Source organism: Nerophis lumbriciformis, linkage group LG17, assembly GCF_033978685.3.
Source record: "Nerophis lumbriciformis linkage group LG17, RoL_Nlum_v2.1, whole genome shotgun sequence".
Taxonomy (NCBI): domain Eukaryota; kingdom Metazoa; phylum Chordata; class Actinopteri; order Syngnathiformes; family Syngnathidae; genus Nerophis; species Nerophis lumbriciformis.
In genome coordinates, this window is record NC_084564.2 from 612,501 (window position 1) to 631,698 (window position 19,198).

Sequence of the window (19,198 nt, forward strand, 5' to 3'; positions counted from 1 at the left end):
AACATTGCAGTGTGTGTATGTCATCATACAAACATGGAGTGTGTATGTGTGTGTGTGTGTATGTCATCATACAAACATGGAGTGTGTGTGTGTGTGTGTGTGTGTGTGCGTGTGTGTGCAGACCCTGCAGGAGGAAGTGAGGATCCCAGGTACAGACATGAGACTAGTGTACCTGAGCAGCAGGACGTCAGGCTACAAGTCCATGCTGAAGGTGGCGCTCACACACTCCACCATCCCCTTCAACCTGATGAAGGTGCACCTGATGGTGGCCGTGGAGGGTCGCCTCTTCAGGAAGTTCTTCCCCGCCGCCCCCAACCTCTCCTACGACTTTGTGTGGGACAAGACTGACGTGTACGGCCAGAAGGTCTACGGCTTGTCCCAGGCCTTTGGTAAACTATTATGTGTACTTGTTTTAAATTATTATTATTATTATTATTATTATTAGTAGTATTATTATTGTTGTTGTTATTGTTATATTATTATTATTATTACTACTTTTTTGTATTTATTTATTATTATTGTATTATTATTATTATGATGATGATTATTATTAGTAGTAAAATTATTATTATTGTTGTTATTGTTATGATTATTTATTTATTTATTTATTTATTTATTTATTCTTATTATTCTTTTTATTATTATTGTTATTGTTATATTATTATTATTATTATTATTATTACTTGTTTTGTATTTATTTATTATTATTATTATTATGATTATGATTATTATTAATGTTATGACTATAATGATGATGATGATTATTATTATTAGTAGTAGTAGTAGTAGTAGTATAATTAGTATTACCGGTATTATTATTGTTGTTATTGTTATTATTATTATTATTATTATTATTATTGTTATTATTATTATGATTACTATTGTTATTATTGTTATTGTTGTTATTCATTTTATTATTGTTATTATTATGATTATTATTATTATTATTATTATTATTATCATTATTATTATTATGATTATTAGTAGTATTATTGTTATTATTGTTATTACTATTATTATTACTATTGTTGTTATTGTTACATTATTATTATTATTACTACTTTTTTGTATTTATTTATTATTATTATTATTATTGTATTATTATTATGATGATGATGATGATGATGATGATGATTATTAGTAGTAGTAAAATTATTATTATTGTTGTTATTGTTATGATTATTTATTTGTTTATTTATTTATTTATTCTTATTATTTTTTTATTATTATTGTTATTGTTATATTATTATTATTATTATTACTTGTTTTGTATTTATTTATTATTATTATGATTACGATTATTATTAATGTTATGACTATAATGATGATGATGATTATTATTATTAGTAGTAGTAGTAGTAGTATAATTAGTATTACCGGTATTATTATTGTTGTTATTGTTATTATTATTATTATTTATTATTATTATTGTTATTATTATTATTATTTATTATTATTATTGTTATTATTATTATGATTATTATTGTTATTGTTGTTATTAATTTCATTATTGTTATTATTATTATTATTATGATTATTATCATTATTATTATTATGATTATTAGTAGTATTATTGTTATTATTGTTATTACTATTATTATTATTGTTGTTGTTCTTATGGTATGGTATGATGGTACAGGCGTCACTTCTTCGTGCAGTATTTGTGGAGTATTACTTTTAGTAGTATGGTTGTAAAGTTACTCATTCTAGCAGTATTTGTGGAATATTACTTCTTTTTGCAGTGGTTGCGGATAAGTACTTTTTGTAGTATTTTTCTAATATTACTTCTTCTTGTAGTATTTGTGGAATATTATGTAACGATACAGGGGGAGAAGGAGACAGGAACGTGGTTAGCTTGCAGCGTGTTTATAGAAATATACAAATATATGTGAAGTGTGTGTTTAAACCACATGTATAAGGTGCGACTATGTGTAGCAGAGACATATATGAGGAGTGTTACCAGGTGGTGTTGAAGGTGGGTGTTGAGATCAGTGAGGGCAAGGCGGGCTCGGAGGTCCAGGGACAGGCAGGAGGTCAGGGGCTGGAGCCAGGCGTCGTGGTCAAAAGGCAGGCGTGAGGTTGAGATCCAGGGAGGCAGCAGAGAGTCCAGAGGGGATCCAGGGAGACGAGACACACAGCTAGAAAGCAGGGGATGAAGAAGGGTTGCTGGATGACGACACAGGACAAGACACAGTGAGCACCACGGAGGTGAAACACTGTGAGCGAGGAAGCACATGAGCAAAGAAGCGAGAGATTTACTGTTCAACATGGATGTCAAACTCTGGCCCGCGGGCCAAATTTGTAACAGCGCATTCACCGCTAATACTCATACTTGCCAAACCTCACGAATTTCAGTGCCCCTCTCGGAAGTCTCCCGAATTTCTCCCGATTTCCACAACAATATTGGGGGCGTGGCTTAAAGGCACTGCCTTTAGCGTCCTCTACAACCTGTCGTCACGTCCGCTTTTCCTCCATACATGATATATGCGGCTTCTACACACACATAAGTGAATGCAAGCATACCTGATCAACAGCCATGCAGGTCACACTGCAATATTGTTGTACAGTACGTGTGTAATATTGTAGTACAGTATGTGTGTAATATTGCAGTACAGTATGTGTGTAATATTGCAGTACTATATGTGTGTAATATAGTAGTACAGTACGTGTGTAATATTGCAGTACAGTATGTGTGTAATAGAGTAGTAGAGTATGTGTGTAATATTGCAGTACTACATGTGTGTAATACTGGTGTGTTGTGTTGAAGTATCAGTGGGTCTGGAGTACGAGTCGTGTGCAGACGTGGTGGTGTGGGAGAAAAGGACGGCGATGCTTCAAGGCTACGAGAGCACAGCCTCCAAACTGGGAGGATGGACCTTAGAGCACCATCACGCTCTCAACCTGCAGAGTGGTGAGTGCACTTCACTACTTTTGTTTACGCCATTGTGGCAGCACACTAATTATGTATGTATGACATCAATATAAACATATATGTGTGACATAAATAGAAACATAATGTATGATATAAATGTAAACATATATGTGTGACATAAATATAAACATAAATGTATGACATAAATATAAATGTATGACATAAATATAAACATGTATGATATAATATAAACATATATGTTTGATATAAACATAAATGTATGACATGAACATAAATGTATGACATAAATATAAATGTATGACATAAATATAAACATACATGTATGATATAATATAAACATATATGTTTGATATAAACATAAATGTATGATATAAATATAAACATAAATGTATGATATAAATATAAACATAAATGTATGACATAAATATAAACATAAATGTATGATATCAATATAAACATAAATGTATGATATAAATACAAACATAAATGTATGATATCAATATAAAAATAATTGTATGATATCAATATAAACATAAATGTATGATATAAATACAAACATAAATGTAAACATAAATGTATGATATAAATATAAACATAAATGTATGACATAAATACAAACATAAATGTATGATATAAATACAAACATAAATGTATGATATAAATATAAACATAAATGTATGACATAAATATAAACATAAATGTATGATATCAATATAAACATAAATGTATGACATAAATATAAACATAAATGTATGATACAAATATAAACATAAATGTATGATATAAATGTAAACATAATTGTATGATATAAATATAAACATAAATGTATGATATAAATATAAACATAAATGTATGATATAAATATAAACATAAATGTATGATATAAATACAAACATAAATGTATGATATAAATATAAACATAAATGTATGATATAAATATAAACATAAATGTATGATACAAATATAAACATAAATGTATGATGTAAATATAAACATAAATGTATGATATAAATATAAACATAAATGTATGATATAAATATAAACATAAATGTATGATATAAATACAAACATAAATGTATGATATAAATATAAACATAAATGTATGATATAAATATAAACATAAATGTATGATATAAATATAAACATAAATGTATGATACAAATATAAACATAAATGTATGATGTAAATATAAACATAAATGTATGATATAAATATAAACATAAATGTATGATATAAATATAAACATAAATGTATGATATAAATACAAACATAAATGTATGATATAAATATAAACATAAATGTATGATATAAATATAAACATAAATGTATGATACAAATATAAACATAAATGTATGATGTAAATATAAACATAAATGTATGATATAAATATAAACATAAATGTATGATATAAATACAAACATAAATGTATGATATAAATACAAACATAAATGTATGATATAAATATAAACATAAATGTATGACATAAATATAAACATAAATGTATGATATAAATATAAACATAAATGTATGACATAAATATAAACATAAATGTATGATACAAATATAAACATAAATGTATGATATAAATGTAAACATAATTGTATGATATAAATATAAACATAAATGTATGATATAAATATAAACATAAATGTATGATATAAATATAAACATAAATGTATGATATAAATACAAACATAAATGTATGATATAAATATAAACATAAATGTATGATATAAATATAAACATAAATGTATGATACAAATATAAACATAAATGTATGATGTAAATATAAACATAAATGTATGATATAAATATAAACATAAATGTATGATATAAATATAAACATAAATGTATGATATAAATACAAACATAAATGTATGATATAAATATAAACATAAATGTATGATATAAATATAAACATAAATGTATGATACAAATATAAACATAAATGTATGATATAAATATAAACATAAATGTATGATATAAATATAAACATAAATGTATGATATAAATATAAACATAAATGTATGATATAAATACAAACATAAATGTATGATACAAATATAAACATAAATGTATGATGTAAATATAAACATAAATGTATGATATAAATATAAACATAAATGTATGATATAAATATAAACATAAATGTATGATATAAATACAAACATAAATGTATGATATAAATATAAACATAAATGTATGGTATAAATATAAACATAAATGTATGATATAAATGTAAACATAAATGTATTATATAAATATAAACATAAATGTATGATATAAATATAAACATAAATGTATGATATAAATATAAACATAAATGTATGATATAAATGTAAACATAAATGTATGATATAAATATAAACATAAATGTATGATATGAATATAAACAAAAATGTATGATATAAATATAAACATAAATGTATGATACAAATATAAACATAAATGTATGACATAAATGTAAACATAAATGTATGATATGAATATAAACAAAAATGTATGATATAAATATAAACATAAATGTATGATATAAATATAAACATAAATGTATGATACAAATATAAACATAAATGTATGTTATGAATATAAACATAAATGTATGATATAAATATAAACATAAATGTATGATACAAATATAAACATAAATGTATGATATAAATACAAACATAAATGTATGATACAAATATAAACATAAATGTATGACATAAATGAATGCCCACCAGTGTCAGGATGATGTGTTTGCCACTCACCTTTGCGCAGGTATCCTCCACATGGGCAACGGGGAGAACATCTTCATCTCCCAGCAGCCGCCCGTCATGGGCAGCGTGATGGGCAACGGGCGGCGCCGCAGCATCTCCTGCCCCAGCTGTAACGGCATGGCGGACGGCAACAAGCTGCTGGCGCCCGTGGCGTTGGCGTGCGGCTGGGACGGCAGCCTGTATGTGGGCGACTTCAACTACGTCAGGAGGATCTACACCACCGGGAACGTCACCAGCGTGCTGGAGCTCAGGTGAGATGGATTTATAAATAATACATCCATTACATACGGTGGGACCGCCATTCACTAACGCCTCCATTTGCACTCTTTGCTGTTTACGAAGTGTAGCTCCTCCTCTAAATGCAAGTGCTCCTACAGCAGGAATTCACCTTCTGTATTCCCACAAACTACAAAAGACACCAACACACTGCAGGCAACTTTATTTAGTCTCATTAAAGATGTCTTTATGTTCTTTTTGTGTTCAGCTGTTTTAAAAAGCACAATGTTTCAAACACATTTCATTAAAACAAACTAAATGTCCGTTCATGGTGTTCAAACTTGAAAATGATCGGTCTAGTGTACACTTTTTAATGGTGAAAAATTATATATATCTGCAATTCATCGTGATATATATATATATATATATATATATATATATATATATATATATATATATATATATATATATATGTATATATATATATATAATAATATATGTATATATATATATATATATATATATATATATATATATATATATATATATATATATATATATATATATATATATATATATACTAAGATTATTTCCAAAGATTCTTACTAACATTCCCTCATTGTGCTGACTAACATCTTCTTTCCTTTTTTGCTGCTTTTGGCAGAAATAAAGACTTCAGGCACAGGTAAGACTTCAACCTTCTCACTGGGCTTTGAAGCAGAAAGTGTGCTTCGCATGCACACACACACACACACACACACACACACACACACACACACACACACACACACACACACACACACACACACACACACACACACACTAGTTTCGCAGTGAACCTTTGAACTCAATTGAGAGTTTCCCCTTAAAGCAAGATCATTCAGTGTCCACATTTTTTATTTTTTTTTACAAAATAGTGTGTACTATTACTGTGTACAAAGTATTAAATTGTGTGTACTATTAGTGTGTCAAAGTACAAAATAATGTGTACTATTAGTGTGTACAAAGTATTAAATTGTGTGTACTATTAGTGTGTCGAAGTACAAAATAATGTGTACTATTAGTGTGTACAAAGTATACAATTGTGTGTACTATTAGTGTTAGAAAGTATAAAATTGTGTGTACAATTAGTGTTACAAAGTACAAAATTGTATTATAGTACTATTAGTGTGTACAAAGTATGAAATAGTGTTTACTATTAGTGTGTACAAAGTATAAAATAGTGTGTACTATTAGTGTGTACAAAGTATAAAATAGTGCGTACTATTAGTGTGTACAAAGTATAAAATTGTGTGTACTATTATTGTACAAAGTATAAAATAGTGTGTACTATTATTGTACAAAGTATAAAGTAGTGTGTACAAAGTATAAAATTGTGTGTATTGTTATTGTACAAAGTATAAAATAGTGTTTACTATTCTTGTACAAAGTATAAAATAGTGTGTACTATTATTGTATTCATCACGATTCTGAATCCACTCCTAATTTTAAAAAATCGATTCTTCTTTTAAATTTGTATATATATATATATATATTTTTTTTTTTTTTTTTTTTTTTTTTTTATTTATTTTTTTTTGTTTTGTTTTGTTTTTGTTTTTGTTGTTGTTTTTTTGTTTTGTTTTTTGTTTTTTGTTTGTTTTTAAGCCATCTCCATGCAACCTGAAGGAGCTTTTCTAACCTGCAACGTGTTTAGAAAACAATCATGATGATTATTATAGCAAATAATACTTTGTCAGAATGGGTCTGAATCAAGAACCAAGTTTCATCAACAATCGACTCTGAGTCGAATCGTCACCCCAAAAGTTGGAACTGGGTGGAGTTGTTCGGTGACAACACATTCTATGACAACACATTCACCCAAATGATGTCTGTGGTGCACCAACATGGTCTTTTTTCACCAAAAAACGGTGTCTCGGGTGTGGGCCACACTCGGTTGTAATACACTTTTCCACCACTTGTGGCAGTAATGACAACATCTAACAAACAGAAGAAGTCTGGAGATAAAGTCATGGAGAAGATTCTTCAGCGCAAAAATGATGACTAAAGTGATTGTTATTTGTACCTTAATTTTATTGACGGACTAGTCAAAAAATATCATTATCATTTATTATAAATTTAGTTATAATTGACTTATTTTATTATTGCATTATTATATGCAAATTAATGTGTAATCAGTTTTTATAACCGCCTTCTTTTGCAGTTCATTTGATTAATATTTATTTTTGTAATCAGTCTGACCTAAGCCTTGAAAATAATCTCTATGATTAAAACATGTTTTCATGTCATTTAACAAGATGTAAACTATAAGGAGTTTACATATGATTATTGAATGTGATTAAAATCAAGAGTAAGTTTACTAAGTCAGTGTTGATATTTGAGTGGGCCCCGGGGCCCGTCTGTAGTGGAAAAGTTGGGCTCTGAGGTGAAAAAGGTGAAGAACCCCTGGGTTTAATTATGGCTTTTTCGCGTGTGTGTGTGTGTGTGTGTGTGTGTGTGTGTGTGTGTGTGTGTGTGTGTGTGTGTGTGTGTGTGTGTGTGTGTGTGTGTGTGTGTGTGTCATATTCAAACCTTTGAATTTCTTCTACCTTCTTCTGACAGCAGTAGCCCCGCCCACAAGTACTACCTGGCCAGCAGCCCCGTCAGCGGTGCGGTGTACCTGTCCGACACCAGCAGCCGTAAAGTCTTCAAGGTCAAGTCTCTGGCCGCCATCAAGGACCCGGCCAAGAACCTGGAACTGGTGGCCGGCACTGGTGACCAATGTCTGCCGTATGATGACGCCCGCTGTGGTGATGGCGGCAAGGCGGTGGACGCCACGCTCACCAACCCCAGAGGTGGGTCGCACATAAAGTACACACACGTCCGTACATTTACACGCTTGTACACACATGAGTAGTACACACACATAAAGTACACACATTCATTTACTGTACACACACAAATAGTACACACACATATAGTACACACATAAATGTACAGTACACACACACACACACGTACTCCTGTGTACATTTCTGCATGTTTGAGTGAAAAAGATGAATTTAAAAGTCTTTTATTTCTGAAAAAAAAAAAGAAGAGTATTTCTGGCGAGTACTTTCCCCTGCAAGACGTGTACTTTCAGTGCCTATACGCAGTAGAGTGAGGAAGGTGTGTACTAGTGATGTGTGACACTTGCAGGCATGGCGGTGGACAAGTACGGCGTGGTGTTCTTGGTGGATGGCACTATGATCCGCAGGATCGACCAGAACGGGATCATCTCCACCCTGCTGGGCTTCAACGACCTGACCTCCGCACGACCTCTCAGCTGTGACGCCGTCATGGACATCTCGCAGGTATGTTTGGACGGAAAAAAAATCTTTCAAAAATAAAAACACATTTAAAAATGAAATAGGAAAACACATTTTAAAAGAAAAACATATATATATATATATATAAAAAAGGAAAAAACATTTTAAAAAGAAAAACACATTTAAAATGGAAAAAAAAAACATTTTTGAAAGAAAAACATATGTAAAAAAGGAAAAAACATTTTATAAAGAAAACACATTTAAAATAAATAAAAAAATTTTTGAAAGAAAAACATATATATAAAAAAGGAAACAACATTTTAAAAAGAAAAACACATTTAAAATGGAAAAAAATACATTTTTGAAAGAGAAACATATGTATATAAAAAAGGAAAAAACATTTTGAAAAACACATTTAAAATGGAAAAAAACATTAAAAAAAAACAAATTTAAATGGAAAAAAAAACATTTTTGAAAGAAAAACATGTATAAAAAAGGAAAAAACATTTTAAAAAGAAAAACACATTTAAAATGAAAAAAATACATTTTTGAAAGAAAAACATATATAAAAAAAGGAAAAACATTTTAAAAACAAAAACACATTTAAAATGAAAAAAAAAAACATTTTTGAAAGAAAAACATATACAAAAAAGGAAAAAAACATTTTAAAAAAATACATTTAAAAAAGAAAAACACATTTAAAATGGAAAAAATACATTTTTGAAAGAAAAACATGTATAAAAAAGGAAAAAACATTTTATAAAGAAAACACATTTAAAATAAAATAAAAAAAATTTGAAAGAAAAACATATATATAAAAAAGGAAAGAACATTTTAAAAAGAAAAACACATTTAAAATGGAAAAAAATACATTTTTGAAAGAGAAACATATGTATATAAAAAAGGAAAAAACATTTTGAAAAACACATTTAAAATGGAAAAAAACATAAAAAAAAAACAAATTTAAATGGAAAAAAAAACATTTTTGAAAGAAAAACATGTATAAAAAAGGAAAAAACATTTTAAAAAGAAAAACACATTTAAAATGAAAAAAATACATTTTTGAAAGAAAAACATATATAAAAAAAGGAAAAACATTTTAAAAACAAAAACACATTTAAAATGAAAAAAAAAACATTTTTGAAAGAAAAACATATACAAAAAAGGAAAAAAACATTTAAAAAAAATACATTTAAAAAAGAAAAACACATTTAAAATGGAAAAAAAACATTTTTGAAAGAAAAACATGTATAAAAAAGGAAAAAACATTTTATAAAGAAAACACATTTAAAATAAAATAAAAAAATTTTGAAAGAAAAACATATATATAAAAAAGGAAAGAACATTTTAAAAAGAAAAACACATTTAAAATGGAAAAAAATACATTTTTGAAAGAGAAACATATGTATATAAAAAAGGAAAAAACATTTTGAAAAACACATTTAAAATGGAAAAAAACATTAAAAAAAAACAAATTTAAATGGAAAAAAAAACATTTTTGAAAGAAAAACATGTATAAAAAAGGAAAAAACATTTTAAAAAGAAAAACACATTTAAAATGAAAAAAATACATTTTTGAAAGAAAAACATATATAAAAAAAGGAAAAACATTTTAAAAACAAAAACACATTTAAAATGAAAAAAAAAAAACATTTTTGAAAGAAAAACATATACAAAAAAGGAAAAAAACATTTAAAAAAAAAACATTTAAAAAAGAAAAACACATTTAAAAAAGAAAAACACATTTAAAATGGAAAAAAAAACATTTTTGAAAGAAAAACATGTATGAAAAAGAAAAAACATTTTATAAAGAAAAACACATTTAAAATAAAAAAAATCATTTTTGAAAGAAAAATATATATAAAAAAGAAAAAACATTTTAAAAAGAAAAACACATTTAAAATGGGAAAAAAAACATTTAAAAAAGAAAAACACATTTAAAATGGAAAAAAAACATTTTTGAAAGAAAAACATGTATAAAAAAGGAAAAAGCATTTTTAAAAGAAAAACACATTTAAAATGGAAAAAAAACATGTTTGAAAGAAAAACACATTTAAAATAAAATAAAAAAAATTTGAAAGAAAAACATGTATAAAAAAAGAAAAAACATTTTAAAAAGAAAAACACATTTAAAATGGAAAAAAAAATTTTAAAAAGAAAAACATTTAAAATGGAAAAAAAAACATTTTTAAAGAAAAACATGTATAAAAAAGGAAAAAACATTTTAAAAAGAAAAACACATTTAAAATGAAAAAAAAAATACATTTTTGAAAGTGAAGTGAAATGAATTATATTTATATAGCGCTTTTCTCAAGTGACTCAAAGCGCTTTACATTGTGAAACCCAATATCTAAGTTACATTTTTAAACCAGTTTGGGTGACACTGGGAGCAGGTGGGTAAAGTGTCTTGCCCAAGGACACAACGGCAGTGACTAAGATGGCGGAAGCGGGGATCGAATCTGCAACTCTGAAGTTGCTGGCATGGCCGCTCTACCAACCGAGTTATACCGCCCCAAGAAAAACATATATATATATATATATATATATATATATATATATATATATATATATAAAAAAATATAAAAAAAATAATTAAAAAAAAAAAAACACATTTGAAATGGGAAAAAAAACATTTTTGAAAGAAAAACACATTTAAAATAAAAAAATAAATTTTTGAAAGAAAAACATGTATAAAAAAGGAAAAAACATTTTAAAAAGAAAAACACATTTAAAATGAAAAAAAAAAAAACATTTTTGAAAGAAAAACACATTTGAAAAGAAATAGAAAAACACATTTTAAAAAGAAAACACATTTTAAAATAAAATAAAAAACATTTAAAAAAGATGAAGAAAAACCCAAGTTTTAAAAGGAAAAAAAACATGGTTTAAAAGAAAAAAGCGTTTTAAAAAGAAAAAGAAACAACACATTAAAAACACATTTTGAAAAGATAAATATATCTTAAAAGAGAAAAGAAAAAGAAAAACAAATTTTCTTGGATTGGGCTATATTGTACTGAGCAGCCAGGACAGAGCCGTATGGCTGCGTGGTTAGCATCTCCTCCCCCTCACTGAGACCTGAAGCCAAAGAAAAAGCAGAAGACGTTTCATCTCCTCTCTGCTCAGCCAGATGAAACCTCCACGCCACACACTTTTATTCTGCGGGACAGTTGCCATCTTCCCAGTGTGACAGCTGACATTTATCATGTTTGCAGCGTGTAAAAACACATTTTATCCTCCAGATGCCCGTGTGACGCCCCAGGGGGGAGCCCCCTCCCCCTTCACCCCCTCATGCTCGCCGCTGTCCAAATCCCCCCCTGATAGATGGACAAATATTAATTGATTCTAAATGTAGTGGGTGTGGCTTATATCAAATGTAGTGGGTGTGGCTTATATGCTTCTATAGTCCATAACACACTGATATAGTTCTATAGTCCATAACACACTTATATAGTTCTATAGTCCATAACACACTTATATAGTTCTATAGTCCATAACACACTTATATAGTTCTATAGTCCATAACACACTTATATAGTTCTATAGTCCATAACACACTTATATAGTTCTATAGTCCATAACACACTTATATAGTTCTATAGTCCATAACACACTTATATAGTTCTATAGTCCATAACACACTTATATAGTTCTATAGTCCAGAACACACTTATATAGTTCTATAGTCCATAGTACATATGGTAGGTCCAGTGGAGGATTTGGTCGGTGGCAAAAAAGTATCCATCCCAATGTAGTACACACCAAAAGTTGAATTAAAGATGTCAGTGTGCAGCACTTTAGCGCGCGTTACTAAAAGTAGTCATGGAATATTTAGTGCTGACAGGAAGTTGCTCTCAGCTGAAGAGAGAAAAGACTTTCAGTTTGTGTGCGACACATCAGAGTGTGTAGTGTGCACTTACACACACACTCTTGTACTGCAACTCCTGTGTACTCATGTGTACTCATGTGTACTCGTGTGTACTTGCTACTGCCATCTGGTATGATGCTTCACATGCAGCTAATGTCATCTCGTATGATGCTTCACATGCAGCTACTGCCATCTCGTATGATGCTTCACATGCAGCTAATGTCATCTCGTATGATGCTTCACATGCAGCTAATGTCATCTCGTATGATGCTTTACATGCAGCTACTGCCATCTCGTATGATGCTTCACATGCAGCTACTGCCATCTCGTATGATGCTTCACATGCAGCTAATGTCATCTCGTATGATGCTTCACATGCAGCTACTGCCATCTCGTATGATGCTTCACATGCAGCTACTGCCATCTCGTATGATGCTTCACATGCAGCTACTGCCATCTGGTATGATGCTTCACATGCAGCTAATGCCATCTCGTATGATGCTTCACATGCAGCAACTGCCATCTTGTGTGATACTTCACATGCAGATTAAACACCTTATTAATCCCTATCAAACACAATCTTAAACAGTTTATTAAACACTATTAAACACATTAATAAACAATTATTAAAAACAATTAAACACTTGAATAAACACCTTATTTATCCCTATCAAACACATTCTTAAACACTTTATTAAACATTTTAATAAACAGATTTTTAAACAATATTAAACACATTCTTAAACACTTTATTAAACACTATTAAAAACTTTAATAAACACCTTATTTAACACTATTAAACAATTTAATTAACATCTTATTAAACACTGTTAAACACATTCTTAAACACTTTATTAAACACTATAATAAACACATTTTTAAACACTTTAATAAACAATTATTAAAAACTATTAAACACTTAAATAAACACCTTATTTATCCCTATCAAACACATTCTTAAACACTTTATTAAACACTATTAAACACTTTAATAAACACCTTTTTAAACATGATTAAACACATTCTTAAAAACTGTATGAAACACTATTAAACACTTTAATAAACACCTTATTAAACACATTAATAAACACTTTAATAAACACCTTATTAACACGGTTAAGCACTTTAATAAACACCTTATTAAACAGAATTAAACACATTCTTAAATACTATTAAACACTTGAATAAACACCTTATTTATCCCTATCAAACACATTCTTAAACTCTTTATTAAACACTTTAATAAACAGATTTTTAAACAATATTAAACACAATATTAAACAATTCTTAAACACTTTATTAAACACTTTAATAAACAGATTTTTAAACAATATTAAACACAATATTAAACAATTCTTAAACACTTTATTAAACACTTTAATAAACATATTTTTAAACAATATTAAACACAATATTAAACACATTCTTTAACACTTTATTAAACACTATTAAACACTTTAATAAACACCTTATTTAACACTATTAAACAATTTAATTAACATCTTATTAAACACTGTTAAACACATTCTTAAACACTTTATTAAACACTATAATAAACACCTTTTTAAACACTTTAATAAACAATTATTAAAAACTATTAAACACTTAAATAAACACCTTATTTATCCCTATCAAACACATTCTTAAACACTTTATTAAACACTATTAAACACTTTAGTAAACACCTTTTTAAACATTATTAAACACATTCTTAAAAACTGTATGAAACACTGTTAAACACTTTAATAAACACCTTATTAAACACATTAATAAACACTTTAATAAACACCTTATTAAACACGGTTAAACACTTTAATAAACACCTTATTAAACAGAATTAAACACATTCTTAAATACAATTAAACACTATTAAACACTTGAATAAACACCTTATTTATCCCTATCAAACACATTCTTAAACACTTTATTAAACACTATTAAACACTTTAATAAACACCTTTTTAAACATTATTAAACACATTCTTAAAAACTGTATGAAACACTATTAAGCACTTTAATAAACACCTTATTAAACACATTAATAAACACTTTAATAAACACCTTATTAAACACGGTTAAACACTTTAATAAACACCTTATTAAACAGAATTAAACACATTCTTAAATACTATTAAACACTATTAAACACTTGAATAAACACCTTATTTATCCCTATCAAACACATTCTTAAACACTTTATTAAACACTTTCATAAACAGATTTTTAAACAATATTAAACACAATATTAAACAATTCTTAAACACTTTATTAAACACTTTAATAAACAGATTTTTAAACAATATTAAACACAATATTAAACAATTCTTAAACACTTTATTAAACACTTTAATACATATTTTTAAACAATATTAAACACAATATTAAACACATTCTTTAACACTTTATTAAACACTATTAAACACTTTAATAAACACCTTACTTAACACTATTAAACAATTTAATTAACATCTTATTAAACACTGTTAAACACATTCTTAAACACTTTATTAAACACTATAATAAACACCTTTTTAAACACTTTAATAAACAATTATTAAAAACTATTAAACACTTAAATAAACACCTTATTTATCCCTATCAAACACATTCTTAAACACTTTATTAAACACTATTAAACACTTTAGTAAACACCTTTTTAAACATTATTAAACACATTCTTAAAAACTGTATGAAACACTATTAAACACTTTAATAAACAACTTATTAAACACATTAATAAACACTTTAATAAACACCTTATTAAACACGGTTAAACACTTTAATAAACACCTTATTAAACACTGTTAAACACATTCTTAAACACTATAATAAACACCTTTTTAAACACTTTAACAAACAATTATTAAAAACTATTAAACACTTAAATAAACACCTTATTTATCCCTATCAAACACATTCTTAAACACTTTATTAAACATTTTAATAAACAGATTTTTAAACAATATTAAACACATTCTTAAACACTTTATTAAACACTATTAAAAACTTTAATAAACACCTTATTTAACACTATTAAACAATTTAATTAACATCTTATTAAACACTGTTAAACACATTCTTAAACACTTTATTAAACACTATAATAAACACCTTTTTAAACACTTTAATAAACAATTATTAAAAACTATTAAACACTTAAATAAACACCTTATTCATCCCTATCAAACACATACTTAAACACTTTATTAAACACTATTAAACACTTTAATAAACACCTTATTAAACATTATTAAACACATTCTTAAAAACTGTACTAAACACTTTAATAAACAAATTTTTAAACACTATTAAACACTTTAATAAACAATTATTAAGAACTATTAAACACTTAAATAAACACCTTATTTATCCCTATCCAACACATTCTTAAACACTTTATTAAACACTATTAAACACTTTAGTAAACACCTTTTTAAACATTATTAAACACATTCTTAAAAACTGTATGAAACACTTTAATAAACACCTTATTAAACACATTAATAAACACCTTATTAAACACTGTTAAACACTTTAATAAACACCTTATTAAACAGTATTAAACACATTCTTAAATACTATTAAACACTATTAAAAACGTTATTAAATACTATTAAACACTTTAATACACACTTTATTAAACACTATTAAACACTTGAATAAACACCTTATTTATCCCTATCAAACACATTCTTAAACACTTTAATAAACAGATTTTTAAACAATATTAAACACAATATTAGACACATTCTTAAACACTCTATTAAACACCTTTTTAAACACTATTAAACACATTCTTAAAAACTGTATTAAACACTATTAAACACTTTAATAAACACCTTTTTAAACACTATTAAACGCATTCTTAAAAACTGTATTAAACACTTTAATAAATACCTTATTAAACACATTAATAAACACTTTAATAAACACCTTATTAAACACTGTTAAACACTTTAACAAACACCTTATTAAACAGTATTAAACACATTCTTAAAAACTGTATTAAACACTTTAATAAATACCTTATTAAACACATTAATAAACACTTTAATAAACACCTTATTAAACACTGTTAAACACTTTAACAAACACCTTATTAAACAGTATTAAACACATTCTTAAAAACTGTATTAAACACTTTAATAAATACCTTATTAAACACATTAATAAACACTTTAATAAACACCTTATTAAACACTGTTAAACACTTTAACAAACACCTTATTAAACAGTATTAAACACATTCTTAAATACTATTAAACACTATTAAAAACGTTATTAAATACTATTAAACACTTTAATACACACTTTATTAAACACTTGAATAAACACCTTATTTATCCCTATCAAACACATTCTTAAACACTTTATTAAACACTTTAATAAACAGATTTTTAAACATATTAAACACATTCTTAAACACTTTATTAAACACTTTAATAAACATATTTTTAAACAATATTAAACACAATATTAAACACATTCTTTAACACTTTATTAAACACTATTAAACACTTTAATAAACACCTTATTTAACACTATTAAACAATTTATATAACATCTTGTTAAACAGTGTTAAACACTTTATTAAACACTAATAAACAACTTTTTTAAACACTATTAAACACATTCTTAAAAACGGTATTAAACACTATTAGACACTTTAATACACACTTTATTAAACACTTTAGTAAACACCTTATTAAACTTTATTAAACACTTTAATAAACATATTTTTAAACAATATTAAACACATTCTTTAACACTTTATTAAACACTATTAAACACTTTAATAAACACCTTATTTAACACTATTAAACAATTTAATTAACATCTTGTTAAACAGTGTTAAACACTTTATTAAACACTAATAAACAACTTTTTTAAACACATTCTTAAAAACGGTATTAAACACTATTAGACACTTTAATACACACTTTATTAAACACTATTAAACACTTTAGTAAACACCTTATTAAACAATATTAAACACCTTATTAAACACTATTAAACACATTCTTAAATACTATTAAACACTATTAAAAATGTTATTAAATACTATTAAAAACTTTAATACACACTTTATTAAACACTTTAGTAAACACCTTACTAATCCCTATCAAACATGTTGTTAAAAACGTTATTAAACAGTAAATTTGATGGTAGTTGGAATGTTTGGCAAGATAAAACATCAAAGTGGGCGTTCAAGAGCGACGCGTGCTTGTTTGCGTAAGAGCTTTTAATCAATCTCCATTCTGCTGGGCTGGAAGATGTCCCTTAATGAGATGTTATTAGTTGGCATTCTCTAGTGCAGCCTACTTGTAAAGCGTGAATGCATCTCCACTAGAACAAAAGACTTTAATTCAAGCCTTTAATGGCCGACTGTATTTCTCCTGCAATCTCTCCTATTCTGAAAAAGTGAAGGAGGCTGATGTGATCTTTGCCTCCATCTGGCCTTCCTTCGTCACGCTGCCCTTTTGCAGCCTGCATGATAGCATCAGTGATCACAGAGGAGCTTGTCTTCCCTCCACTCACGCTTTATCAGATGATTTTGAAAAGGTGAATTTGAAGATAACACAGCAGCTTTTTTTATGGAGCTACTTTTCAATGATGGCTTCCTTCAGGGCCAACGTTTCAATCAATGCAGCCTCCTTTTCACTAACTCTTTTGTCTTTGCTGCTCAACAACCTTTTTTGCCCTCAGAACAACAATCTCCATTTTATTTTAATCTTATCGTCTTGCAGACAAAACAGACTTTAAAGGAGAACTTTTGTCTGCCATTCACAATCTTTATTTAGGACAAGAACACATGTTGATTAATGGAACAATCTAATCAATAAGTTACCCAATTAATCGAACAATCTAATCAATAGGTTCCTCAATTAATCAAACACTCTCACCAACGATTATTCAAATACTCTAATTAATAGGTTACCTGATTAATCTAACAAACTAATCAATGGATTAATCGAGCAATCTATTCAATAGGTTACTTGAATAATAGAACAATCTAATCAATAAGTTACCCAATTAATCGAACATTCTAATCAATAGGTTTCTCGATTAATTGAAAAATTTGATCAATAGGTTACTTGATTAATCCAACAATCAAATCAATAATTTACTCGATGAATCGAACACCCTAATCAATAGTTTACTCAATGAATTGAACAAT

The 19,198-nt window shown here is 26.9% G+C and overlaps 1 protein-coding gene across 1 annotated transcript in view; it reads left to right on the forward strand.

The window, feature by feature from the left end:
- The window catches only part of tenm4 (teneurin transmembrane protein 4), a 218,553-nt gene that overhangs the window by 155,830 nt on the left and 43,525 nt on the right, over positions 1–19,198 (forward strand). Inside the window, exons 21-26 of the mRNA XM_061972168.1 lie at positions 122–389; positions 2,768–2,911; positions 5,657–5,906; positions 6,536–6,556; positions 8,470–8,702; positions 9,046–9,200. Of these exons, the coding sequence (XP_061828152.1) occupies positions 122–389; positions 2,768–2,911; positions 5,657–5,906; positions 6,536–6,556; positions 8,470–8,702; positions 9,046–9,200 (1,071 nt within the window). The remainder of the gene's footprint in view (positions 1–121; positions 390–2,767; positions 2,912–5,656; positions 5,907–6,535; positions 6,557–8,469; positions 8,703–9,045; positions 9,201–19,198) is intronic.